The sequence below is a fragment of the Engraulis encrasicolus genome, chromosome 10 (assembly GCF_034702125.1).
Source record: "Engraulis encrasicolus isolate BLACKSEA-1 chromosome 10, IST_EnEncr_1.0, whole genome shotgun sequence".
Classification (NCBI taxonomy): Eukaryota; Metazoa; Chordata; class Actinopteri; order Clupeiformes; family Engraulidae; genus Engraulis; species Engraulis encrasicolus.
The window spans coordinates 4,271,715-4,299,667 of NC_085866.1; the positions used below are offsets into that span (position 1 = coordinate 4,271,715).

Genomic DNA, 27,953 nt, shown 5'->3' on the forward strand with positions numbered 1-27,953 from the left:
TTGTTTTCTCCTGGCTGCGCGACACTAGCCGTTGTCGGTCAAAAAATTAGCTCACGTGGTCGGCTGCCAGTGTCTTGCCCCTCCTCACAACATCGTGTTTATAAACACGGTGAACCCATGTATACCTCAGATTTAAGGGCGAGTCATTAAAACCATTAACACCCTTTAGCATTAGCATACGTTTATTCAATATTAACAAATTCAATGCCCAAAATAGCAGAATGAATGAATTATTTTTTCCCCTTGTCGACGTGAAATGAAGACCAAGCAGATGCAGAGATCCTATAATAATATCTATTTACTTCATGATGACAAGATGCATAGAGGCCTTTCGTTAACTCGACAATGATTCTCAAAATACACATAAAAAGTGGCCAGACGAACACCCCTATTCCACAAAACACGCCATACCAAAACAAAGAAATTAAAAAGAGGGCCATGGGACACAGTGGGAGAATATGACATTTAAAATGTACGAGTGTAACAATCTGTAGAAACGGTGAAAAAAATACTTTCTTTTTTTTTTACAATGATTTTTCTTTGTGTGATATTGTTATGAAAATGCCATGATCTGTCAGTACCTCTGTACTGTCTTAGTTACAGTGCTGAGAATGTTTTGTTGGTGACTAAAAGTGGAGGTGACAGTAAAATGTAGACATGATTGTTATCCATTTAAATAATAAAAATGTAACGCTGCCAGTGTAATGTGGAATGCAGTACAGACCTTTTTAAAAACTTGAACAAAAAAAACAAACAAAAACCTACTGTACCAAGAAGGGAATGCACTTTGCTGTGAGTCTATTACAGTCCATGTTTCAATTACTACACTGATTTTGTTTAAAATGTGTATGACAAAGTATTTATTTGTGCATTTGTGTTGAAGTCTGTAATCGGTTGGGCGGTCAGCCAGTCGGTGGGTCTTGCTCGGTCATGGGTCGTTCAGTCGGTCATGGGCACGGTCTAGTCCAGGGGGGGAACCTACATTTGCAAAATAATTAAGTTATATTTTCCGGGGACCTAGTAAAGTCAGGGGCTTTTGTGAAGGTGACCGCCTTTCTTCAATGTAGGCCTTAAAGTACAGGGAGAAATGCTGGTTTGTGTTCATCATAGTACGGCCCTTGGAGGACTTTGTAGTGGCCCCTCGAATGAAAAACGTCGTCGTCGTCCGCCGGGCCGGTCTAGTCGGTGTCGCTGGTGTCGCTGCTGGGGTCCCCCTGCACCTTGTTGCGGTGCTGCATGGCGCGGTGGTACGCCACCTGCACCGACTTCCTGATGTTGGACTTCCTGCCCTCCAGCATCTTCTCCTTGTCCAGCTCCTGGTCCACGCCCAGAGGCACCAGCTTGGAGCGCGGCAGCCACTGCCTGGAAACACAACAAGAAGCCAGAGCAGTTCAACATACAATACAACAGGGATGTAAATAAAATCGAAATGTATTGATGTATTGGAAGTATCAGCCGGCGATTTAATCGAATCGCATCGTATCGTGGGGCATTCTTAAGAATCGAAAATAATCGAATCGCTGGCCAATGTGCAATTCCCTAACTCCATAACACAATAGTAGTGGAAAAGTAATTGCAGAGATTCTTTAAGTATATAGAGATATGCCAATGTAATAGGTTGCTATGGGCACCTAACATGACCAGGTTCCGGTCTGCCTAAAGGGGCGTGTCATAATACCCCTAGCATTGAATAGAACAGTCCTTAGGTCTGCCTAGGTCTGCCTAAAGGGGGATTTCCCCCCCTCCCCCTTGCAATAATAGAACCCGGAAACAATGGGCCAATGGAACCTCTCTCTCTACTCTCTCTAGCAATTGGAAAAAATCGAAACCGAATCGCATCTTATCGTGGGGAATTCTTAAGTATCGAAAAAAAAATCGAATCCCTGATTTAAGAAATCGATACCGTATCGTATCGTCATGAAGGCTGTGATTTACACCCCTACAATACAACATGTATTTATATAGCGCAGTATCAAGATAATGAATTTGTCTCAAAGGGCTTTCCAAGTACACAAAAATACACACATACACATTCCCACATAAAAAAAACACATACACATTCCCACATAAAAAAACACACATACACATTCACACATCAGCTCTGGAGGCTGCCGTACAGGCTGCCAATTTTCCAGCGGGGTTCATGTGGGAAAGTGCACACAAATGCACACACGGACACAATAATATTCCTAGAAAAAGATAACTATTTGCCAATCCCTTCCTTCAGCATGACTGAAGTGCCCTTGAGCAAGGCACCTAACCCCACATTGCTCCAGGGACTGTAACCAATATCCTGCACCTAAATACCTGTAAGTCGCTTTGGATAAAAGCGTCAGCTAAGTGTAATGTAATGTAATGTAATGTAATGTAATGGGAAGTGTCCGCTCCACTGACCAGGTCCTCTTGTTGTCGAAGAACAGGACCAGGTAGAGGTGCTCATGGGCCTCCTGTGTCATCTGCTCCCCCAGCTTCAGCACGTCGAGCGGGGGCACGGGGATCGGCACACCCCTGTGGAACACCCCCTCACGAGGCATCTTGGGGTCTATGATCTGCAGACAGGGGAGAGAGGCGCTCGAATGATGAATACAATACAATACAATACAATACAATACAATACAACATACATTTATATTACAGTATCACAACTATGAAGTTGACTCAAAGCACTGTCAAAATACACATACCCACACATGCATTGCATACACATTCCCACATTCACACACCAGCTCTGGAAGCTGCCGTATGGCACCAATTGTCCTTTCAACACTCGTTTCAATGAACGACCAACATTTGTTTCGATAATTACTTACAGGTGAATGGTAAAGAGACAGTAGCGAATCAACTCTACTTAAATTGATTCAGAAATTCATATGAAAAAAATGTAGTTCTAGTATGTGATCAGTTCCATTATTTTCACTGAACTGTTCACAGCTATTCCTTACTTTAATTACAAAATTGATGGAGATTGAATCTCCATCACCTGTTTCTTGTTTAAGGTTCTGTGTACAAGAATCGAATATCAACCACTCAAGTCCAACTCTGCCTCTCTACAGTGATTTTTGTTTAGTTTTTTCTTTTTAATATATGTATATATTTTTTTAGAGCTTTAAGGACTTTATACTTTATTTACGACAGAGCAGTGAGAGAGTGACATGAATCGAGTAGAGAGAGACAGATGGGCAAGGATCGGCAAATGACCCAGGCCGGAATCAAACCCAGGTTGCCGGAGTAGCAGTGTGGTGCCCAACCGTTAGAGCCACGGCAGGGCCTACAGTAGTGGCGTTAACGTACCAGTGCTGGATATGAAGGGTACCCCCGACACTTGGCCCACACAAGGTCCAGGGCATCTAGGGTCGTGTAGTCATCTGACGTCATCCAGCAACCCGACCTACTGCGACCTCGGACCACTGGAACACACACACACACACACACACGTTCATTAATTACCGGTATTTATCCACTGAACGTATACCGTGTATTAGGCATTTAACAGGTGCAAAGTTTGCTATTGTGCAACTTGTCTTACTGTGTGACACGCCCCGGTTTGCCCCCACAGAGTAGCTGTCATTCTCCGTCCCCGACGTCTCCTCACTGCTGTCCTCCTGGAAAGCGGAGCGGGAGAATTGAGGCTTCCCACGGCCCAGTTTGGACGGAGTGGTGCTGAGGAACAGAGGACATGCGAAGACATAAGTACAATATATTGCCTAATGTGAAGGGACACACATGTTACAATGCATATTAATACCTAAGAAATGCCAATTAGCTCATATCATCCGACAACCAAATTAGCTTTTAACATCTAAAGCCTTCTTTCAATTCACAAATTGAACCAGGAAGTCAACTTGGTTGTCATGTTGGTAGGCCATTTCATGTTAGGAAAACGAAAGCCCTAATCTTCCCTTACATTCAGTTCTGTTAAGTTATTGCATCATCATCAACATCATCATCAACAACAACTTTATTCCAAACTCAAGGTCCAGATCAAAGAAGACACACAAGGGCACATAGCCTTATATAAAAAAGAAAGAACATGATAAAAAAAAAAAAAAAAAAAACAGAAAACAGATGAAAAACGCACTCAATAGACAGACACTATGGTGGCGTAGGTGCATTTGGGAGGTGTGCCGCATACGTACCTGGTCCTGTCTGAGGCGGCGCTGCTGCTACTGCTGCTGGTGGACTCGGAGTCGGAGCTGGAGCGCGGTAAGCTGCGCTCGTTACGGTAGACACGGAAACTCTCCGTCACCGGCTGGCTGCCCCCGTCAAAGCCATTACTGGGCAATCCTGCAGACGGGAACAAGGACGTAGCAAAGGTGAGTATTGAAACTCAATTCATTCCCTCATCCAGTTTTCTGCTGGGCAAAAACAAAAGGGGCAAAGCAGCTGCCTAAATAACATTGCACTTGCACCTAAAGCATTTTAAGAGTTGCATATTTATCAGAGTTAAGTGAACAGTCGAGCTTATTTCGGGAAAGGTGCCAAGTTTGACAGTATGGCCATATTTAACATAGCAATGGAGCAGTGGTGTACTCTACTTTTTTATGGTGGGTATACTGTATATTTGAGCATTTTTTGAAGTGGGTATACTGTATTTGTGCTATTCAAAATAATGGATAAATCAATTTTAAGTGGCTATACTGAAATCCCTGAAATGTAGAAGTGGGTATACTCCGTATACCTGCGTTCTACGTAGACTACACCACTGCAATGGAGGTCTATGGTACCAACATCACCAAAAGTACTTATAAAGCACTTTAAAGTGAATGCAAAATTCACCCCAGTGCAAAATGGCTATTTTCCTTTCACTAGTTGGTATGTCCACCTGTTGGAACCCATACATATGCCCATATACAAAATACCTTAATACCACCCTTTCCATAAAAAAGACAAAAGAGAACCCCAATAGATGCAGTAACAGGAATAGCTCCAATAAGCGTACCAGGAAGAGGGTCGTCGTTATCGCTCTCGCTCTCGGAGCTGGAGCTGGTGCGGGGGCTCCTCATCTTCTTCTTGGGGTGTATGGGGTTCATCATGGGCAGCTGCGGGGGTCCGATGGTTCCCGAGGTCACCGGGGAGCAGAGGTGCAGCGCGTCCCGGTTCTTCGGCGGTCGCCCCGGCCGCTTGGGCGGGCCACCTACCCGCGCGTTCTTCTTGGAGAACAGCACAGACGTCCGCCGGCCTACCTCTGGGGCCACCGAGGACGACGTGCTCAGCTCTAGAGTGGAGGAGGCATTAAAGGGACACTGTGTAAGATTTGTAGTTATTTATTTCCAGAATTCATGCTGCCCATTCACTAATGTTACCTTTTTCATGAATACTTACCACCAGCATCAAATTCTAAGTATTCATTATTATGACTGGGAAAATTGCACTTTTCATACATGAAAAGGGGGATCTTCTCCATGGTCCGCCATTTTGAATTTCCAAAAATAGCCATTTTTAGCTGCAAAAAGGACTGTACTTGGACCATACTAGAAAATATTTGTTTATTACTTAGTAAACTTTCATGTAAAGATCAAATTTGGCAATAGGCAGCCCAGTTTCAATGAGCAGCATAGTTGCAGTACCCTTTTTGACCATTTCCTGCACTGTGTCCCTTTAACAGACACGCAACAGTTCAAAGATCCATGCACAGCTTCTACAGTAGGTGCTGGTAAACGCAGGGAGTGTTCAATACTTCAAAAGAAAGAAGTTTACCGCACACTTGTATGACTTTTTGCTCGCTTATTCAGAGCAAACCATTCGCTCTGAATAAATCAGCAAAAAGTCAAACAAGTGTGCGCTGAACTTCTTTCTTTTGAAGCATTCAGAGACATGTTGATCAGTTACTCTGCCAGTGTAAACCCTTAACAATACTGCCCTACAAAGTAAAACGGCAGAGTCACTGACGTCATCACAGTTAAAAAAAAAATCACAGTAACTTGCTGCCTTTCCCCTTTGTAGGGCAGAATAGCTTAGAGCTACAGGGTTCGGCTTGTCTTATATCCAACCATCAATCCAGGACCCCGTTTCTCGAAAGCATCGTTGCTAATCAGCTAGCGACTTACTAGGTTTCCAATGGGACATTGCATTGCAACCAAGTAAATTGCTGATAGCAACAATGTTGTTGAGAAACGAAACCCCAGAGTGGCACCATCCTTTTAGGCCAACCAGTGACTTTTTATTTACCTGCACGTGATTCTGTGTACACCAGTATGTCAGTCAGTCAGTCGGAAAGACATTTGTTGGGATGTTTGCATGCAATGTAGGTCTACTTACATTTTTATTCATTATGCTCTCATTTCCCCTGGTTTGGCCTAAGGGTGCAATTTAAAGGGTTCTCCTTAGGTCTTATGGAAATTGGCCCGGTTCTACCATCACCTCCTACCAATTTCATTTGTACAGAGAGTCTGGAACAGGAGTTCTCGGAAGGGATTGGTCGTGTTCCCAGACAACCAGGCTAATCAGCGCCCGATTGAGGGACGCACACATTTCAAATATCAAAAGAGTTCACCCCTCCCCACCACTAATCGTTTCGCAATGTCATCAGCCAATTTCAGTGACTGGCATAACATAGGATGTGCATTTCAGATTTAAATAGAGTTCACCCCTTCCTCCAGGAATCGTTCCTCAATTCGGCCGTTCCACCCCCCCTATGGATATTAGTATGAGGGCTTAGCAAGAACCAAGGAAATGGACACTAGACTGCCCAGGTACATGCCCTATTCTTCCAGCTTTGTAGACCTTTCCAGAAGTAGTGAAATACCAAAGTACATCTTCTTGTAAAGTTAAAATGCCTATAAAGGCATTTTAACTTTCTCTTTGTAAAGACATTCTTCAATGAGGAGGAGAGGCAGGTCCGCGGATACAGCACCTCAGATGCACTAGTTGTTTGGCCTGGGCCGCCATAAGGTTGCACTCACTCATGTCTGTGTGCGTGTCATCTGAGATAGAGGAGGGGCAGTAGGGATATGGAGGCAAGGGAGATGGTTATTTATCACATGGGCTCCATCGAGGCCATTCGTGTCAATTCAATTTTCAGGCTTACCACTTTTTTTTCTTTTTGCGACAGCATAACAATGCTGTAAGGGGCAATTTTGATGGTGGTTGATCCCAAATCAGCCATGCAGGAGTGCACAACAGTGCTGTGGACATGACGTGCACTTCATCAACATGGCTGAATATAGAGTTTGGCATCAGCAGGAATGATTGATCTGAAGCTATTTCTCTTCAAATGTCTTCTGCCAAAAGTTTGAACACCGGCAGGCGGAGAACATGTGCCTTTGCATGAATCTCCAGTGTTGGAGGAGGAGAAATGGCCAAAAGCTGTTGATTCCACACTACCTGGTGAGATTTACAACATTTAATCTATACTGGACTCAATACGTTTCTAAACCGCAGGACAAGAGGGAGAGGAGGGAAGAGCATCCATGATGAGACATTGGCACGGTTTCCTCCGAGGTTCCTTTCATAGTTAAAGCAACCACCTCCCACCTTGACCAAGTCCCCCGAAAAGCTTTCTATATATTGCAAATGTGATTTCTAAAAGTTGCTTTACTAAAAAGGAGACAATCGGCACACTTCAGGTCTTTTCTTGTGCAAAGTAGCTCACTAAAGTGGATTGTCTCCTTTTTATTTAATGTCCACTGAATCCTGCGCCTTCTAAACGGGTGAGCGGTGATGATGACCCTTCACCACTTCACTACGAGCTGCTTAAAAACAAAACATTGTATGATGAGCTATTATCTATTAGCACTAGCATTCAGCACAGCCGGCGTTTGGCGCTACCTTTCTCTTGGCTGCTGCTCTCCTCCTCCTCATCCTCGTCCTGTCCTGAGCCTACCGAGAGCCGGTGGGGCAGCAGAGCAGAAGACCCTCCTCGGTCCTCAGCCGCGCCTCCTCCGACACCTCCTCCATCACCCCCATCCCGATCCCGATCCCGATCGCGCTGGTGATGCGACAGCTTGCTGCGCTTAACCCCAGTAGCCATCATCATCATCATCTCTTTTCGAAGTGCTTTGTTGCGCCGAGACCGCGCCGAGACACTAGTATGCTTTCCAGAACTGGCTTCCTCAAAGCGCCCTTGCAAGATTTGCAACTGCTCGTCTAGTAGTGGCAAGCTGCCACGCCTGCTTCGATTCTCTGGCAGAAGTAACTCTGAAACAGAGACACATGGCGAAACGGGTTACGGTGCTAACGTTATTAGTAGTTGGCAGCATTAGTCGGTTAGTTACTCTATTCTACATGGATTAGTTTTTTGTTAGTTACTCTGGACAGAGGATTAGTTTGTTAGTTTTTCTGCATTTTGCATTTATTGGGTCGTTATTGCACTACAACATTAGTTAATTGCTTACTTCGAGGTGTTTTATAATTGGATTGACTGATTGATTGATCGATCGATAGATGAGCTCGTTGCAGCATCAGATCGTAATATGCGGTAGGAAGCCATGTTTGGACGAAATACGGAAAGTCTATTGGCTCAACTAGGCTACAAGATTTTGCAAAGAAGTAGGACAAGCAGTGTGCAGCTCCGACTGACAACATTTAAGCAAGCCAAACAGCCTGATGGACGGTTATAGCCATGATTGATGTTGGACTTGCAGATTGAAGGACACATCAATCAGGGAGGGGGCGGTAGGGGAGAGGATGGACTAGGCTAGTAGTAGGGGTGTAGATAATAATGAAAATGTATCGATGCATCGGCAGGCGATTTAATCGAATCGCATCGTATCGTGGGGCATCCTTAAGTATCGAAAATAATCGACTCGCTGGCCCCGGCCCAATGCCCTAGCTCCATAACAAAATAGAAGTGAAAAAGTAATTGGAAAAATAATCGAATCCCTGCTTTAAGAAATCGATACTATATCGTATCGTCATGGAGGCAGCGATTTACACCCCTAGCTAGTAGTCCTCCACCAGACAACCACCTTGTGGTGCACGTCAACAGGACCAGGAGCTGGATCGAAACAACCGACAGCTCGACGTCAGTGATGACCACCAGGGCTCTAAATGAACACCAGCCAACCGGCCAAATGCTGGTGAAATTTCAGTTTGGCTGCTAGAAAAGACCAACTTACGAGCCACTTTGACCCATTAGTGAGTGTTAGACTAGTCCGATTTACATCTACTAGCCATTTTGCTAGTGGAGAAAAAAGTTAATTTAGGACCCTGATGACTAGTTTTTATTCAAGGCACAATTCAATGGTTATTCTCCCATTTGTTGTGGGGATGTTGAAGAGGGGAAAGACCCCCCATACGTTGCTCAGTGTTTTCGGACAACGAGGAAACTCAATTGTTTTTTTTCCACAAAGTCGGGCAACACAGAGGCAAGAAGACGCCACGACCCACGGGAAAGGATGGGACGTAGTAGTCTGACTCGCACACTTAGCCTGGTTCCCAATGTCTTGTGTTCTAGCCTTGCTAGGATGTGAAATGCCCAGTGATTGGATACTTCGTGGAGTTCACCAAAGACTATCCAATCACTGGGCATTTCACGTCCTAGCAAGGCTAGAACACTGGTCATTGGGAAACAGTGTTAGATTTTTCGGATGCAGGTCACAGGCCATCTTGGATTCCTAATCAATTCCTTAACGGCAGTCAGCCCTACTAAAGACAGCTCAAATGTCTTCAATATCCTTTGATAACAAGGGCACACCTTCCCTCTTCAACAAGTCAGCATTCTTGCCATCAGTGCAGTTTACAGAGGGGTTTCTGTGCCCAATGTGAAAGTGATATATTTTACTGAAATAAAATGTCTAATTTTGGTGGCAGGCTAAAATGCAAATAATTCTCCTGCAATACTAAAGATGCAAAATAGTCATCAACAAAACAAAATCATTATATTTTCACGTGAACTGGTTATTCATCCCTCTATTTGTTCCCTTAGCTTCAAAAATACTGACAAGCCATCACATGCTAAGACCATGCGCTTGGCACAATGCAGTTCAGTCAGTTTAAACAATATTGTTCTCAAGGCCCTCATACTCTATGGCTCATGTAGGCGGACTAGGAAGGCCTTAGAAGGAGGTCACAGCCAGAATGTGCAGAATATTTTTCTCTATACATGCCATGAGAGTTTCACGACAGTTTTCTGTAACAGGTTTTCAACTGAAATGATGAGGACAGAAAACATGTTCATTAAGGTCCCCATGCCCAGCAGGCCACCGATCAAATGGATTTGAGCTACATGAGATGATATGAAAGTGCAATGGAACATAAAAAGAACCTTTGCAGAGAAAAAGTAATGATTCAGAAGCATTTGATCACAGTAAGCCATGCAAACCAGTCTGGAATTGTGTTCTCCTTTCCCTGTGCTGAAGATGGCAGCACCATGCAGTAGCAATGCTACACACCAATTTGTGGTTAAGCCAAATACTTCCAACCGATTCCATAAATGAGTTAAAAGGATAATTGCTCTGTGTGGTTTAACAGCTATGATTCCATTTTTTTATTTGGTAGTCAAATGGTTGAAGAGACAGTTCTGAAATATGGTCCAAAAACCAGGCTGGCCTCCAAAAACCAGGCTGGCATACACAAAGTCTATTGACCTGCAAGGACCACCAATACCAAAGCTGGCCTTTTCAAAGCTCAGGCAGAGACATGAAGATGCATTTTAAATTATTGCAAGCGGTTATAAAATTGTGAATACAGTTGACATCCTCACCCTCCTCCATGACCGAGGCCATCCTGTCCGGATCCCACTCCTGTTCCCGCTCGCTCTCCCGCTCGCAGTCCTCCTCTCTCTCCGGGCTGGGCTCTCGCGGTAAATGTAAACCCGTTTCGAAATCATACCCCACGATTTCCGCCTGCCGCCGAGCTTGCCGGAGTACAAAGTTGCCTGTTTCGCGAAGTCTCAAGGCGGCTCGATAAAACACAGTGTCTTTGGCGTTGTACTTCAGACAGTTATTGACAATAAGCAGAAAGTCCGACTCGAAGGCTTGGAAGTTTGGGTAGTGGTGTCCCTCCAGCAGACTCCACATGGTCTGGAAGTCCATCGGCCGATCAATGTGGTCCAGGTAGTCAGGGACCTAGAGAAGATACCAATGGGTCAAAGACGTCCAAAAAGGAATTGTCATTCAGTGTAACGGATACTTTCTGCTGACTGTAACTGTAAAAAACATGACTCTTTTTATTTTATTTTTTTTCCAGTGAATTCATGAAAGCCTCGGCTGTCATCCATTCACTTGAAACAATTTAAAAATCATGTTTTTTTTACCGTTACAGTCAGCAGAAGGTATCCGTTACACTGAATGACAATCCCTTTTTGGACGTCTTTGACCCCCATGCCAACAGATCATTCACACTGAGCATAGCATACAGTGCATGTAGCATACATGTAGCATACATGTAGCATACGTCTAGCATCCCATCTCATACGATACATGTACTGCAGCTTCTATCAAGCAAAACTTAGACATTGTATTATGTTCTGGAAGATCTGCCATACTAAGATTACATATATGAGCCATGTATTTATTTAATATGAGGATACCTTTACATTTTTGAAAAGTTAAAGTTAACCAACTAACTACATACGGAAAAGTCCAGAGCCCGGTATGAATATGGGTGCTACGCAGGTGAGCACTTTAGTTCGAAACGTAACTGGTGCAGGTACGGGCACGGGCACAGGCATGGGCACTGTTCTAGTTGGCCTGAAAACAGTATCAGAGCACTGGGCTGTGCTAGAGTAGCCTGTAGTGTTAATTTCGTCAACCATGACTATGACTAAAATATTTCGTCAATGCCCTTTTTTGATTTTCGTCATTTAGACTAAGACTAAGACTAAATTGGGAAGGCAATGACTAAAATATGACTAAGACTAAAATTGATTTTCGTCATTGTGACTAAGACTAAGACAAAATTTTAAAAAGCTGACGAAATTAACACTGGTGTTAAATAAAATAGAGAAAAAGAGAACCAGTGTGTGAAGAAGGTTTATTCTGTACAGTGTGATATATGTTAAAAAGAGAAGCAGTGTGCGGAGAAGGTTTACTCTGTACAGACAATGGTATATGTTAAAAAGAGAAGCAGTGTGTGGAGAAGTTCTATTATGTACAGTGTTGACTAAAATGACTAAAACGACTAAAAATTGACTAAGACTAAAATTGATTTTCGTCATTTAGACTAAGACTAAATTGGGAAGGCAATGACCAAAATATGACTAAGACTAAAATTGATTTTCGTCATTGTGACTAAGACTATGACTAAATCAAAAAAAGCTGACAAAATTAACACTAGTAGCCTGATTATCATCGACCTTCAAATCTCTTCGAGACTTGGTCTGACCAAGAGTATAACCATTAACATTTCCCAAACGGCATGGTTGACCCGTCTCCCTTGGTTTGCTTATGGTTGTTTGCTTTCCGACAAAGTGGGAGGACTTCCCGTATTTTCGGGAACTCAGAAAGTACTTGCATTGCTCTTGAGACCTGACTATTTGCAACGCTGAAAGTGTTGCGTCACTAGGAGGGCACAGCCTGGCTAGTGCTAGGGTGATCAGGGGTGATAGTGAAAAAAAATCCTGAGCCTGAACTTTTTCCCCTGCTCTAATGACGACAAGATACTGCATAGTGACGTAACGTAGGTCTATTTTGACACATTATTCAAACATTTAATAGCCTGTGTATGACCATTATTCAAGCCTGATAGTAGAAGAAAACCCTGAATCTGTAACACTTTCTGAGATAAGAATAACCTAATGGCTAATTATTATCAGTGTTTTTATTTTTGCAAACTCTGTCAAGCCTGAAATGAGGCATGGAGCCTGAATACTATCAGCCCTGAACTACGACACCAACAACCAAAAAACAACTACTGTACCTCGCTGAGGGGCACGGGCTCGGTGAAGAAGTTGCTGGTGTCCCTCTCCTGCAGCTGCTCCAGCGTGTTCCTCAACAGCACCAGGAAGGGGGTCAGCTCCATCTCCAGCGCCAGCTGCTGCACTTTGATCTGGAACACAAAGAGTCAAAGAGGGTTTTTTTTTATTTTCATTGAAGGCAACGAATGGAGCAACAACAGTGCATAGTTTCAAGCTGTAAAAGTGCTTGGACCCACCCCCATATAAATTGATGAGTAAATGCATAAGGTAAAACAATAAGTGAGATCCCCCTCCCCACAATTCAAGGTTAATTGCAGAGCTGTTGATATTCCCAAAAACACACACACACACCAAGCTTAAAACCTTCACAATGCCAGAATAACATGCAGATAATGATTCGACTGTTACAAACAAGAAAGGGAGAGGAATACTGTTACACTTGTTGTAACAGGATGTATAAGGTGCGTGGGCCCTAAAATAGACGACACAACACACACACACACACACACACACACACACACACACACACACACACACACACACACACACACACACACACACACACACACACACACACACACACACACACACACACACACACACACACTTAACCCATTTCAGCCTGGTGCTGGGATATACGCTGTTTGACCTTTGGGGCCTGGAGCAAAATAAAGAGTCCGCTGCATTCAGGCTCTTGAGGCTGAGAAGAGAAATCTGAGGGTTTTTTTTTTTTTATAAAAAATGTGATTATATTAGAGTCAAATGAACACATCCTAATGCAAAATGTGGTTGCTTGCTTATTTCATGTTTTTTATGTGCTTCAGAGGCTGAAATATTTAGGTTAATAGGCAAAGGTCACCTTTTCCCAAAAAGGGCTTAGACATTCAGCAGGCGTTTTTTTGCTGGTGACTGTTAAAGCCTGATTGCTATTGTTCTTGGACACAAACACAACAACTTTGCAACCTTCCTTCAAGGTACACACAATGCCAGTTACAAACCAGACAGGGAAAGTGATACTCTTGTTACGACAGTTTTGACAGTGTGTGTAAGGTGCACAGATGCTCTAACAATAGCAGTACGAGACTGCTTAACCTAGATCGCTAAAACAGCTCTGCACTTTAGACATCGCCTGTGGTCAAAGTGCTGCTGTTGGTGTGTGTGTGTGTGTGTGTGTGTGTGTGTGTGTGTGTGTGTGTGTGTGTGTGTGTGTGTGTGTGTGTGTGTGTGTGTGTGTGTGTGCGTGCGTGCGTGTGCGTGTGCTTCTTACCGTCTCTCTTTTGAGCTTTTCTCTCTTGCGAATGAGTTCGACGAGTAGTCTGGCTCTCTCAAGATCGTGCCGTAGCCTCTGCCAGGCCTTGAGCTGTTCCTTTAGTGCTGCGTGTTTGTCTTCACTGTCTAGTCTCTGCAGAAATGGGAGGATTGACATGAAACATGAGACATGCATCAATACTGACAACGCATTTAAAAACCTAGTGCTTAGAGTCTTTAGTAAGGAAGCAAGGGGATGTTCACAACAGATTAGGAATAAACTACCTCTAAAAATGTTGCCACATATATTTTAAGTTGATGCCACTTTTCTGACAGTGACCAGCTCAGACTGTGTGTATTGGCATGTTACACGGTCGAACCACATTTCGCACGCAATACACCTTCCTGAACGAAATCCAAATAAATAGTAGTACATGTAGTACTTACTATAGCGGGCAGCACTTGTTCATTAGTGCGTTGGGATTGGAAGTGTGTCAGTAGATAGCAGATAGTACTTACTATAGCGGGAAGCACTTGTTCGTTAGTGCGTTGGGATTGAAAGTGTGTCTGTAGATAGCAGATAGTACTTACTATAGCGGGAAGCACTTGTTCGTTAGTGTGTTGGGATTGAAAGTGTGTCTGTAGATAGCAGATAGTACTTACTATAGCGGGGAGCACTTGTTCGTTAGTGCGTTGGGATTGAAAGTGTGTCTGTAGATAGCAGATAGTACTTACTATAGCGGGAAGCACTTGTTCGTTAGTGCGTTGGGATTGAAAGTGTGTCTGTAGATAGCAGATAGTACTTACTATAGCGGGAAGCACTTGTTCGTTAGTGCGTTGGGATTGAAAGTGTGTCTGTAGATAGTACTTACTATAGCGGGAAGCACTTGTTCGTTAGTGCGTTGGGATTGAAAGTGTGTCTGTAGACGCCTGAGCAGGGGGACTCCATTCCTACTCTGCCTCTTCAGGGTCCAGTAGCTGTGCAGGCGCTGCATGAACTGACTCTTCCTGGGCACCTCCAAGTTGCTGGTGATTTTACTCAACCTGAGGGGTGGGGAAAAGAGGATCGTTTACTTGTGATCTTCTGAGCGTTTAGTTCTTCTTTTGAGTTTCTATGCGAACCGAAAAAATACTTTGTTTTTTTTCTCCTCCAACCGTGACGACAACAAGGACGTCAGCAGGTTCATCCATCCAGGTAACACAGTAACATGCGGAAAAAGTTAAGAGCCCCGTATGCACGCGGCTGGTTTGCAGATAAGCACTTTAGTGCCGAACGTAAGGGGTGCAGGCACCGGCATCGTTCTGGGCTCCGTTTCCCAAAAAACCTTAAGTAGTACTTAAGCCTAAGTAGTACTTAAGTATGAGGGGCCGCCTAGGCAATATATTAGAAATAGGTCTCACATCATCACTAAAAGTCTATACATTCACTATTTTACCTTGTGAATGCTCTTGGCGCAACCATTTTATTACCATGTGCAAGATTTTTTTTTTGTACGTAGGCCTATAAAATTATTGTATGCATAAACGTTTAGTGATATGGTATATTGCCTAGAGGGCCCCTCATACTTAAGTACAACTTAGGCTTAAGTACTACTTAAGGATTTTTGGGAAACGCAGTCCTGATCAGTCTGAAGACAATAAGAGAACTACACGGGTATACAGCACGTCCGCAACTCTGTGCCAGGCCCTCACCTGTGTGGAGGTATGCAGGGTACGGACACCACGGGTGCGGCCGCCCTCTTCTCCGCCAGTATCTTCCTGGCCCTCTTCATCTTCAGTCTGGACTTGGCCTTCGCCCTCTTGGCCCTCTCCGAGTTCCAGCCTCCCTTCCCCTCCTCCTCCCCGGTCACCACCAGCTCATCCTCCTCCTCCGCTCCTTCCCCGTCGCTGTTGGACGACCCCAGGCTGCCGGTGCCCAGGCTGCCCCCTAGTGGCCTGGCGGTGCCGGGCGGCGTGTGGATGTCGCAGTAGGCCGTCTTGCGGACGCTGAAGGAGGTGCCGTTGGCGCCGGTTTCCCTGACGGGCTCCATCTTCATGTAGAGGCCGGCCTGCTGCGCGCAGGTCACGTGGAAGGCCGTGTAGCAGTTGGCCTTGTGGCATTGGATGCAGGCGCCAGAGCCGCGCTGCTTGCAGATGTAGCAGGTCAGCTTCCAGCGCGCCGGCGGGATGTGCTCGATGCTGTCGATGGGCTCCAGGAAGACCGTGTTCGCAAAGCATACCTGGAGGACACAAACACCACAATAACAGAATACATAATACAAACATGGAGCATGACATAGAGCATACCTGGAAGACACAAAAACAGCAATAACAGAATACATAATACAAACATGGAGCATGACATAAAGTATACATGGAAGACACAAACACGACAATAATAGACAAGAAACATGAAACGTGACATAAATAAGTGCATTTGCACATTACACGAGCGTTTTTACATGCGTTTTTCCCACAACTTCTGGAATGTATCAATTCTTCCTACCTACCTAGCTACATGTACATTGCACTAATCTTTACATTTATGATACATTGTAACCGGCAGTCATCTTTTTTCTTCTTCCAGGAGTTGTGTTAGTGTCACTGTGTTACATGCGTGTGTCTTGTAATATTGTCTCATAATAATGAATTGTAAAAGTGATGGGACCCATAACTAAGTTGTAAAAAATGAATTGAATGTTTTGACTTCAATTACGCATTACAGTGTCAGCCGAAGAGTAGGTAGAGAGCTGCTACAGCCCCTGGCATAAAGTATGGAATCACCTGTCGTGGAGGATGTTCATTCAGTCCTTTGCATTTTTTTGAAAAATTACCGATCACAGACCAGACTCAACACTGAAGTCATTTCAAAGGGCAACTGTTTGGCCTTGTTGGCCACTGTTTGTTTTTCATGATTCCATATTTTTTTCCTCAGAGTTGAGTGATTCCATATTTATTTCTCTATGCATGCTCTAAAAAGTGACTAAATTGATTTTCTTGATTTCTTTTAGTGTGTCTTAAAGCCAGACAGTTCCCCTTTGAAATGACTTCAGTGTTGAGTCAGGTCTGTGATCCATAATTTTTCTAAAAAATAAAAACGACTGAATGAACATCCTCCACGTCAGGTGATTCCATACTTAATGCCAGGGGCTGTAATTCCTCAAAAACAACTGGTGCTCTTGGAAGGTGCAATGTTGAACAAAAATGTGTAAAAAAGGTGTATGGTTCACAAAACACTAGTACGCACCTCTGGGATCCACAGTGCACAGACCACATGTGCCCATCGGGAGTCGTCGGTCTGCTTGAAGGCGCCTCCCTTGTTTGGGCACAGGGCGCAGTCGACGGCTCGCGAGGGCGACTGCAGACACCGGCGACACAGCCACTGTCCCTCGGGGATGTAGGGCACCCCGTAGCACTCCTGGTGCACCGCCAGGTTGCACATGTCGCAGAAGAGGATGACGTTGCTGTTCTGGCACTCGCCGTCGTTGCAGATGCAGCAGACCGCGTCCTCGTCGATCAGAGAGTTGGGGTCTCCCTGCAATGGCAACACAAGCATTGGTCAATAAAAATAAGCACAGATACATCACAGACATAGACACAGCAACATTATTTTTCTTCATTAAAGCAATCCAACCAGTACAAACGAAAGACTTTGGTGCTCTAGATTAACTTTTTGCACTTGGTATACCTAACTTTTTTTAGGTGGTCCAGCACAAAAATTCAGAGATGCACACAAAATGTTGACCACACGCTGACCATTGCCTCTACACATCATATTAACAACAACAGCAATATCAATCAAAGAGGTGGTCAGAAGAAGTCGTGTAGAAAAGCTTGGTATGCTTCTTGTTCAACCAAAATGTTTACAGCCTCTTAGCATGGAACTGGTCTTTGGTTAGTTGACTTTGTGAGTTGCCTTCAATGCCAGATTGTTTTTCCCTGTCTGCATTCTTCAAGTGTTTCTCACCTTGTTATGGCTTTCAAAGTACGACTCCTTCTCCAACCGATCCATCAGATACTCGAAGACCTCTTGAGGTATTGGCGTCACACCATCGCTACGCCGTTTGTCGTTCATGATGTCAAGCCAGATGTAGTCCTCCTCGTCGATGTCGTATTCCACCTCTTCATCCAGTTCTTCCAAAGACTTGTCTATGTATCTGAGAAAATGAAAGAGGCAGAAAAGACTTTTTCAGAATGTGTAGTTGTGTACTGATGGCAAGGGTATTTTTGTACTCTAGATGTTAAGAAAAATAAGCAGGTGCATGGATTCAAAAAGTACAGTTCAAGGTGGGAGCAGGTTTGCACACTGCATAAGACACTGAGGCAAGCATAAGGAGGTTTTTTTTCTCTCAGAGCAGAGTAGAGTACCTGTAGATGTTTCAGGTTTCTGTCATCATCAGGGCAGGTGAGCACAGAGAGCACTGATAATGACAGAAACCTGAAACATCGGCTCTACTCTCCTCTGAGAAAAATAAAAAAACTCCTTGTGCTATTCAGTGTGCGAACCTGCTCCCACTTAGAATGTGTACTGACGCCTGCACTGCAGACCAGCACTGAAATTAAATGCATTTTTTGGAGAAAAAGGAAAACACAGCCATGTAGCTGTATACTTCTCAGTCTTTCCAGTCATGGGAAAGGACATTATTTGATGTTAGAGTCTAGACATTTTCAGAGTGTGCTACGTGCTGCACTAAATGCAGTTTTACCATATGTGTACATAAAGTTTTCAGTACGGCCTGGGTCACATCCCAACTATACCTAAAAATGTACATTAAAAAAAGAACATGTTTTCTCTTGAACGTGACAAACCTGTAGTATGATGACGGTCGTGGTGGCGCGTCAGGCCTCTCCTGGTCCAGCTCCCGGTACACAACCTCAGGTAGTTTCACCGCCGGGTACGAGCTCACGCCCTCCTTCTTCTTGTCTTTGCTTTTGTGCTTGCCAGGCTTAGGCGTGGACCCCGCACATTTGGCAGTGTTGCCACTGTTGGCCCCGTCACTGCTCCCGCCTGCCATGTCCCCGGTTCCACCGACTGAACCGCCCCCACCCCCGCCCCCTCCGCCCCCATTGTACATGCCACCCCCACCCTCGTTGGTGTGATCGTCCGTCCCGTTCTCGTCCTCGGACAACACGTCCAGGTTCTCGAAGATGCTGATGCGATGGATGCGTCCCTGGATCTCCAGCTCCACCATGCGCTGCGCCTGGGCGTACGTCATGGTCTCCCTGCCGGGCGAGTGCCCCGAGTGTTCCGACTGGTTCTGCGGGCTTCCCGGCGTCCGCCTCGCCCCGCTGCCCGGCGAGACACCGTGATCCCCTCCGGCGCCCCCCTCGTCGCTCCCGATTTGGGAGACGCGCGGCGGACGGCCCTTGCGGCGCTTCGGGGGGACGCTGCCCTGGGCGGGCGTGGGGTTGTCATGGTCGTAGTGGTAGAGGTGGTACTCGATGCCGCTGTAGCTCTTGTAGACCTTGCGGCAGCTCTCCACGGGGCACTCGTACGGAGGCTTGGTGGCCCGCAGGTTGTGGCAGAAGGTCTTCACGTCGAAGTCCGGGCCCATTATGACGCATTACCATGCAGCCAAGGATTCCAGTTTTACATCTGAGGACACAGAGAGAGAGAGAGAGAGAGAGAGAGAGAGAGAGAGAGAGAGAGAGAGAGAGAGAGAGAGAGAGAGAGAGAGAGAGAGAGAGAGAGAGAGAGAGAGAGAAGGGTATGAAAAAGGCCCTGGGCATGGCTTAACTGGCCTGTCATAATAAATACCAATACAGTTCTCCTGAAGTTAAAAGTGAACATCATCTTGACAGTGTCAGAAAAGTAATGTCAACCTAAAGAGTAACTTAAAACCACTAATGTAAACCCACTAGTACCACTAGTTTTCACAAACGCATGTGACAAATGTTTACCTTTCCCCTAATTGGTTTGCCAAGATCTTCACAATATAACACAGAAGCAGAATTCTCACAGAACTAACAGACCTTACACCTCTCCGAGACCTCTCCAAGACCTATCTAAAGGACAACAAGAACATGAAAGTGGTTGGCTGTTCGCTTCACTATTTACAATTTCAGTTGAACATATTTTTTCATTGGTTTTGAGTAAGATTCTCATGCAACACTTGGGTATAAGAAAACGGCATCCCTGATGTTGCAGCTGATGTTGCAGGTATGCCGCAAAGTAACAGTCACGAAACTGCTATTATTAGAATTACAAAATACCGGTAAGCTTACCATTACAAAATTAGCTCATTCGATTAGTTATGAATCTAAAATACAGGTGTACACTGCGCGCTTCCCTACTACAGCCCAAATCAAATACAACCAGACAACCGCGTAAACCGTAACAAAGTTGCAACTTGCAAGCAACAAAGTTGTATAATGACGGATGACGGAATGACGGATGACATTTGCAATGTATACAACATGAAACGATTTGCTTTACAATGTTGTTTACAAAAGTCCCATTTCTGAGTTCAACACAAGCGTAGTTCTTGTAGTTGTTTCCCTCGCTCGTCCACTTCTGTGACTACAAGCACCCGCTTCTTCTGTATTCAAAAACACAGCACCGCGAACGAAATGTATGCGAGTCTTTCCTGCAGCAAACGATTGTAACAGAGGTCTACAATGTATCTAACAGGCTGCGGCTTGATTTCTGTTACAATAAAACATTCGAAATTACAGTGTATCTGGCATCAATGGGCATCACCTATCAAAACGTCAAACCTTATCGTTACCTCTTAACGCGGAAGAATTGCTTCTGAAGACATATTTCTCGTGTTATGTTTCCATTGTAATTAAACCTCCCAGGTTAACTTCACCATAGCGACAAAATGCTATCTTAAAACCACATTCAAGTGTGTTACGATGTTGATCAAGACTGCAGGGAAAGCAAATAAGTGCAGAATATCGCCAATCACTGACATTACTACAACACATCCTTTCCTTGAACGTATCTGATTGAAGTCATTATAGGAACTGAACCTGTCTTATCCATGGATTGTGAAACTTACTGGCATACAGCGATGAGTAGGCCTACACCTGAAGATTCATATCACAGTAGTAAGCATGGCTGGGTAATTTTAATAGTCCTATTGTTTTTACGATGTCGAATTATTCGGATTCACCAAAACCACTACACACAAAGCTTTACCTACATTTCTGTGACAGCACATTCAACAAAATCAACTGGTTCAAAACGTCCACTACAGGCCTACGTTAATAACCACTGTTTGGTATTCAACAACTTACACAATATCCTGCCCTTGTGCTCGCTTTCAGTTAAGAACAGTTTTTGACGGTTAAAACTCAGGCATTCATTTTTCTCCCCCTTGTTTTTGTGATGAATCTGCGGGTGCAGCCCACGAGACGCCTTCCTTTATTCTAGCTAGCAACATAGCCTCTCTCTGCTAGCAATGCTAGCAGGCTTTTCCATTCACAAAACAAATGCAACGGCTAGCGACAGTTAGCATGTGTGACGTACCAACGTTCATCAGTATGGAGCGCCACCCAGTCCAAAAATGATTTGCTGTGTGTGTGTGTGTGTGTGTGTGTGTGTGTGTGTGTGTGTGTGTGTGTGTGTGTGTGTGTGTGTGTGTGTGTGTGTGTGTGTGTGTGTGTGTCCTCCTCAAAAGAGGTTTTGAGCAATTTTAGGCCACAATCAGAGCCGTAGGCCTACATGCATGCAGATAAAACTATGATGTCCCTTGTTTAAAAACAAATACAGGCCTATATTATAATTTTAAAGGATTTTTGACACAACATTTTTTTTCTCCTATATATTCTCATTTATTTGCGACGAATAGGCCTACAAACAGGACGGGATTTCCGCACAGGCAAGATATGGCTGCAGCCCAGGTCCCCCACCTGCCAGGGGGCCCGAAAGTAAATCAATATTTTCAGAATTGTGACAAAATACAGTCCGATATGTCTGGTAGAGTTTGAAATCTCATTTATACTTTCCATTGTTGGGGAAATGTTACTCTTCATCCATCTAGTTGCCTTTCGTGGGGGCCTATTAACCTGTAGCCTAGTGGCCCCAGCCCAGTCCATCTTAATCCGGCCAATTTATTATTATTTTTTAAAGTTATATTTGTAAGACCTACTCCCCCTCTTCCAACGCCTTAGGGCTTATTTATTAATTTGTTTATTTTACTAATTAAACTAAATAATTAACTAAATTAACCATTTAACTAACTAATTAATTACATTTTGGTGATGTGCATATTTCAACCATTAAAAATTGCAGTGATGCTACAGTGTTTGCAGAATTAGTGTGCAAGATGTTTAGTAATGCAGTAGGCCTATTTTCAATCCCCAAATATTGCATTCACTGCATTAAACTGTAGTAATACACATAGCCTACTATAACAGTAAAACTGCAGCTTTACAGACTGCAACTTAAAAACTGCAGTTTTCAATTCTACAACATTTTTTTCAAATTGTAGTTGGAGTTGTAGTTTCAATTATCAGGGCAGTAGGCTACAGGCCTTGGCTTCTGAATCTGATTCTGAACTGTCTTAACCCTTCACATTAGACCATTTCTGAATCATTTCCATTGTGAATGCACTGTCCGTGCAGATTGAAAAGCTGGAAAACAAACCTACAGGCGGAACTATTTGAAACCACCAGTCCACGTATTCACCCTGATACGGAACTGTTCCAGCATTGGATGTTATCAGACATTTTGTCGATGTGATGGAAATTTGGCCAAGTGTATCACCTCAGGGACTTGCAACTTGTGAACCACATAGTTTGCACACAATTTATTTTGGTTAAGCCCATCTCATATTATGAAGACTGGCAAGTAGGTCTGTTATAAAACTTTCTTCTTGTTCATAGACAGGGCTGGACTGGGGGAGAAATAACTTTTTTTTTTTTTAACATTTCTGAAAATAGGGGCCCACGAGGGTGCATGGCCCACCTGGAAATGCCCGGTATGCCAGATGGTCAGTCCAGCCCTGTTCATAGACGAGAGTGAGAGAGAGTAGAGAGAGAGAGAGAGAGAGAGAGAGAGAGAGAGAGAGAGAGAGAGAGAGAGAGAGAGAGAGTTTTTTTTTACCTCGCTGATCTGAAAGAAGGGACCGGTAGCATTGGCACTGTTTCTTCTCTCGTTTGTCACTTCACATTATTGTACATCCATCATAATTGCAAACTTGCATAGTTTAAATGTCCATTACTCTTCAGTAGAGCTTATCAGCTCAGCTGTTGTGGATGTGAGCGTTGCCTAATAGCCCATGCTGCAAGCAGCTGTAGGTTGCTGCTGTGATCAAGTTTGCACTGCAACTCTGTTGGCATGTTTGGATTTGTATATTCATATTATAAATGCATATAGGCCTACATATTATTTCTTTTTAAATTATTTTTTAATAAGGATTTTTTTTTCATCTTTTTCGATTTTATTTGATAGGTGTTATTTGATACAGTGTGAGATGTGGACAGGAAGCGAACTGGGAGAGAGACAGGGAGGGGTCGGCAAAGGACCCGGGCGGGGAATCGAACCCGGGTCAGCCGCACAGCAGGCGAGTGCCCCACTGGTTGGCCACGGCAAGGCCAGGCCTACATATAATTGTATTGTTTATGCCAGCTTTTGCATGCCCTGGTGAATGTGTGGTCACATTTCAAGATTTTTTTGCAGCATTGTGTAGACAGGGAAAGCTTTGGATGCGGATGTGTGAGCACACAAATCGTTCTCAAGACATTGATGTGATGATCCAGTAATTCGGATCAACACAAACGTCATCTTTAGTTCCGGTTTAACCCTTAATGCAGCAGCCTATGTTATAACCTTCTGTCACCAAAATTGTAATGGCTATGTCTTAATCTGCTACTCAAGGCTATCTGTACTGTCATAGCAATGCTGTTATGATGTAGTTAAGTATTTTCAGCAAATAACAAATAGGCCCGCCGGCAACCCCATCTGCAGTAAGACGCTAGGAGTGCGTTTTAATATGCGACCTTGCCTCCTCCACTTGCCTCCTCCACTTGCTTCTCGCCATGATGACATCACTGACAACAGCATTATATTTCAATATCTTGCAAAAGCTCAACTGTGAAGTCTTTTTCTCATTTGCAATTGGGATGGTGAATGAAAAACAGTCCCTCAAAAGTTGTTGTGGCGAGGCTGACAGCTGGGAAACTTTATCGTTTTCTCCATGGAGGAGGGGCCAGGAGGCGGGACGAGGAGACAAGCACAAGTGGAGGAGGCAAGGTCACATATTGGGATGCACCCTAGGCCTACCCCCCACCTCCTCCTTGCTTATCCCTCCCCAAACGCCTATATTATGTATCAACGTATCATGTCCTGCCTCAAACGTGTTGGGATAAAAGCTTAATTCTCGTTGGTTTCTGTTGGTAGATACAATCCTGGTATCTCTTCCATGCTCTGGACACGGCAAATAAAATAGACAGGTCATCAGCTGGGAAAATTAGGCCTTTCGTCCTACCGCACTTTTCTCTGTGGATTACTGACCAGAAGCCCTATTGGAAGAAATTAAAACATGGGGCCACGTCAATTTTTGCTCAGAATTCAATATGGCCGCCATTTTCCAAAATGACTTGTTTTCATGCATTATTACATTGTACTATAAGGTGATATTCATGAACTATTGACATCTTTCAGCACTATTCTGTCCTATTTCCTTACATACATGTTTACAAAGGTTGACTAAACTAAAACAAATGAAAATAAAGTTGGCCACCTTGCAATATTCAAAGGAAAGTGCTGAAAATAATGATTGAAATGCACATACAGAGTCTATGGCAGGGAAAATTAGGCCTATTGTCCTGTCAGGGTTTTCACAGTGGATTACAGACCAGAAGGCCTATTGAAAAAGATTCTCCAGCTGGTTGCCATCTCAAATGTGCTCCAAAATTCAAAATGTTCTCTGTTTTTTAGAATGGGAGACGAGCAAGCGAGAAGCTAGTAAATAGCAGCGATGTGTGTGTACGGCCCTTAAGACCATAATTATCAATAAAGGCTTCCTATTTTCAGTGAAATTCTGTCCTATCTCTAATCTACAGACGTGAGTACAAAGGTTGGCAACAGAATGATGTAACTTAAATATATATCTTGCCCCTTTGAAATATCCTAAGGATTGTTGTCAGAAAATGATTGAATTACACAGTTGACTGCTGAAAAAAGGCTATTGACCTGCCAAACCTTTCACATTACATTACTGACCAAAAGTTTTTCAGGCCTACATTTTTTTTTGCATAAAGCAAGGGTGAGTGTGCGTGTGTCCGCGCGTATCCCCCGCTCATCTTTCCCCTGCTCTACAGTGTCTTTCCCCCACACACTATTCTGCCTCGCCCACCCCCTCACTCATCTCCCCCCACACACTATTCTGCCTCCTCCACCCCCTCACTCCTCCCCCCCATGCTACTCTGCCCCCCCACCCCTCACTCACCCCCCACTATTCTGCCCCACCTGACTCATTCTCCCCCCACCCCCCCACAAAATACTCGCCCACCCCCGACCCAATGTGAAAAGTTTGGCAGGTGAACCCCCCCACCCGACTCAACTTAACCCCCTCCACACACACACTCACTATTCCGCCCCCCTAAACCCCCACACTATTCCCCCCCACCACCTCACTCATCCCCCCACACACTATTCTGCCCCCCACCCCTAATTCAACCCCGACTCATTCCCCCCCACCCCCCAATCTGCCCCCCCTACCCCTCACCCCCTCATTCATCCCCCCGCTCCTCCACATCATTCGGTCCCGCCTACCCCCCCAACACACACACACCCGGTCTACTGTGTCTATGTCAGTGTAAGAAGCACACTGGCCACACACACTTGAGAAAACCGCACTCAGGCACACACACACACACACACACACACAAACGTACGCACACACAAACGCACGCACACACACATTACATTACATTACATTGCACTTAGCTGACGCTTTAATTTCTTCAAAGCGACTTACAGTTATTACTTGTCAGAGTATTGGTTACAGACCCTGGAGCAATGTGGGGTAAGGTGCCTTGCTCAAGGGCACCTCAGCCATGAATGGAGATGTAGAGAGAGGTCAGGGGGGATTCGAACCTGCAACCCCTAGATTGAAAGACCAACTCTCTAACCACTAGGCCACGGCTACCCCCGTACACACACGCACACACGCACACACACGCACGCACGCATGCACGCACGCACACACACACACACCACACACACACACACACACACACACACACACACACACACACACATACGCCCGCACACACGCACACACACACACATACGCCCGCACACACGCACACACACACACAGTTTGGCAGGACAATATGCCTTTTTTTCAGCAGTCCACTGTGTTTGTGAAATTCAATCATTTGACAGCATTCCTTTGGATATTTCAAAGTGGCAGGATATATTAATTCATGCCTTTTTCTACAACCTTTATACTCACGTCTGTAAGGACATAGGACAATTTAACTGAAAAATATGTAATCTTTATTGATAATTATGGCCTTACAGTATTGAGAAAAATGTGTGAAAGTCTGCCATTCTGAAAAACAGAGAATTTTGGAGGACATAGATGGCCCCAAGTTCTTTTTCAATAGGCCTTCTGGTCTGTATTACACTGTGAAAACCCTGACAGGACAATAGGCCTAATTGTCCCAGCCATAGACTCAGTTTAGTCAACCTTTGTAAACATGTATGTAAGGAAATAGGACAGAATAGTGCTGAAAGATGTTAATCGTTCATGAATATCACCTTATAGTACAATGTAATAATACATGAAAACAAGTCATTTTGGAAAATGGCGGCCATATTGAATTCTGAGCAAAAATTGACGTGGCCCCATGTTTTAATTTCTTCCAATAGGGCTTCTGGTCAGTAATCCACAGAGAAAAGTGCGGTAGGACGAAAGGCCTAATTTTCCCATCTGATGACCTGTCTAAAACCTTTTGGCCACAGCAGTGGTCGGCCAGTGGTAACCTCATGTGACCTCCAGGGGTGAACACTGGCAAAAGGCAATTGTGACCAACATATCAGCCAAAAATTGTGAAATGGAGAACTGGTCTGTGGACACTAATATTTTTAAGCGTGTGTCTTAACTATTACCTTCATTTGTTGCCTGTTGTATTTGCACAAGTTGGTAAAATGGATTCACAATCAGTGTTGTTTCCAAACTGGATAGGCTGATTTCTCAGAATATAGATTTATTTATTTATGTTACAATAAATAGGCCTACTGTAGCCAGAGATGTTTGAGGCTATTTATGAGGCTATTTTGATGGTCCCCATTAAATGGCCAAACTACAGCAAGTGGTGGCAAATAGAGGCTGTTCTTGCCACCATTTGACAAATACTGTCAAACCAATAGGCAAACATTCGACTCTTTCTACATGCTGTTCCTAGAACCCGAATGATCAAAGTGAGTGACTCTTGGGAGGAGCTTTCTGACCTCTTTCAACTGAGCTCAGGCGTCAGTTGCAACCCTGTTCTCAGCGCTCACACATCACTATGGCAGCTCTTATTGAAACCTATCCGTGAACTCTCTCCGCGCGCAATGACATTACAACCATGGGTCGCCTACCCCTGACATTGATAGTGTATCTACTGAACGCCGTGATGGCAATTCAACAACAATCAGTGGACGCTCGTAAGGTAAGTTGGAAAAGGGTTCACATAGAGTCGTGTCCCATTGAGTGTGTGGGAACGTGATGCCCAAGTTGCCCACAGGACAGGTGTTGCGCTTACTGGTGACGTTAACAGTAGCCTCTACTTTGGCTAAGGGTAATTTCTAGTTTGCTGTACATCAAGTTAATTTCGCGGATTATTGCGGTTAATCGGTCTTCACTTCTGAGAATAGCGCTCACCGGAGTTGGCCTTGTGCCAGAACAGAAGCACACATCGTAGCCTACAGGATGCGGAGACGCAGACAGTGCACGCACAGGAACTGAGCACGTCAGCGCGAGCCCAC

General features: G+C 44.4%; 2 protein-coding genes across 2 annotated transcripts in view; one reads left to right on the forward strand and one right to left on the reverse strand.

Moving 5' to 3' along the window:
* ctnnbl1 (catenin, beta like 1) overlaps nucleotides 1-27,953 on the forward strand; it is a 93,758-nt gene that overhangs the window by 32,438 nt on the left and 33,367 nt on the right. The window lies entirely within an intron of this gene.
* On the reverse strand, nucleotides 281-21,161 carry brpf1 (bromodomain and PHD finger containing, 1). The gene is made up of 16 exons (XM_063207882.1): nucleotides 21,028-21,161; nucleotides 18,833-19,619; nucleotides 17,991-18,180; nucleotides 17,271-17,558; nucleotides 15,737-16,263; nucleotides 14,867-15,088; nucleotides 14,064-14,196; nucleotides 12,799-12,927; nucleotides 10,643-11,006; nucleotides 7,768-8,136; nucleotides 4,940-5,215; nucleotides 4,137-4,284; nucleotides 3,527-3,660; nucleotides 3,292-3,407; nucleotides 2,395-2,549; nucleotides 281-1,362 (listed from the first exon to the last, which is right to left on the reverse strand). The coding sequence occupies exons 2-16, from the start codon at nucleotides 19,576-19,578 to the stop codon at nucleotides 1,179-1,181; spliced, it is 3,981 nt and encodes a 1,326-aa protein (XP_063063952.1). The 5' UTR covers nucleotides 19,579-19,619; nucleotides 21,028-21,161; the 3' UTR covers nucleotides 281-1,178.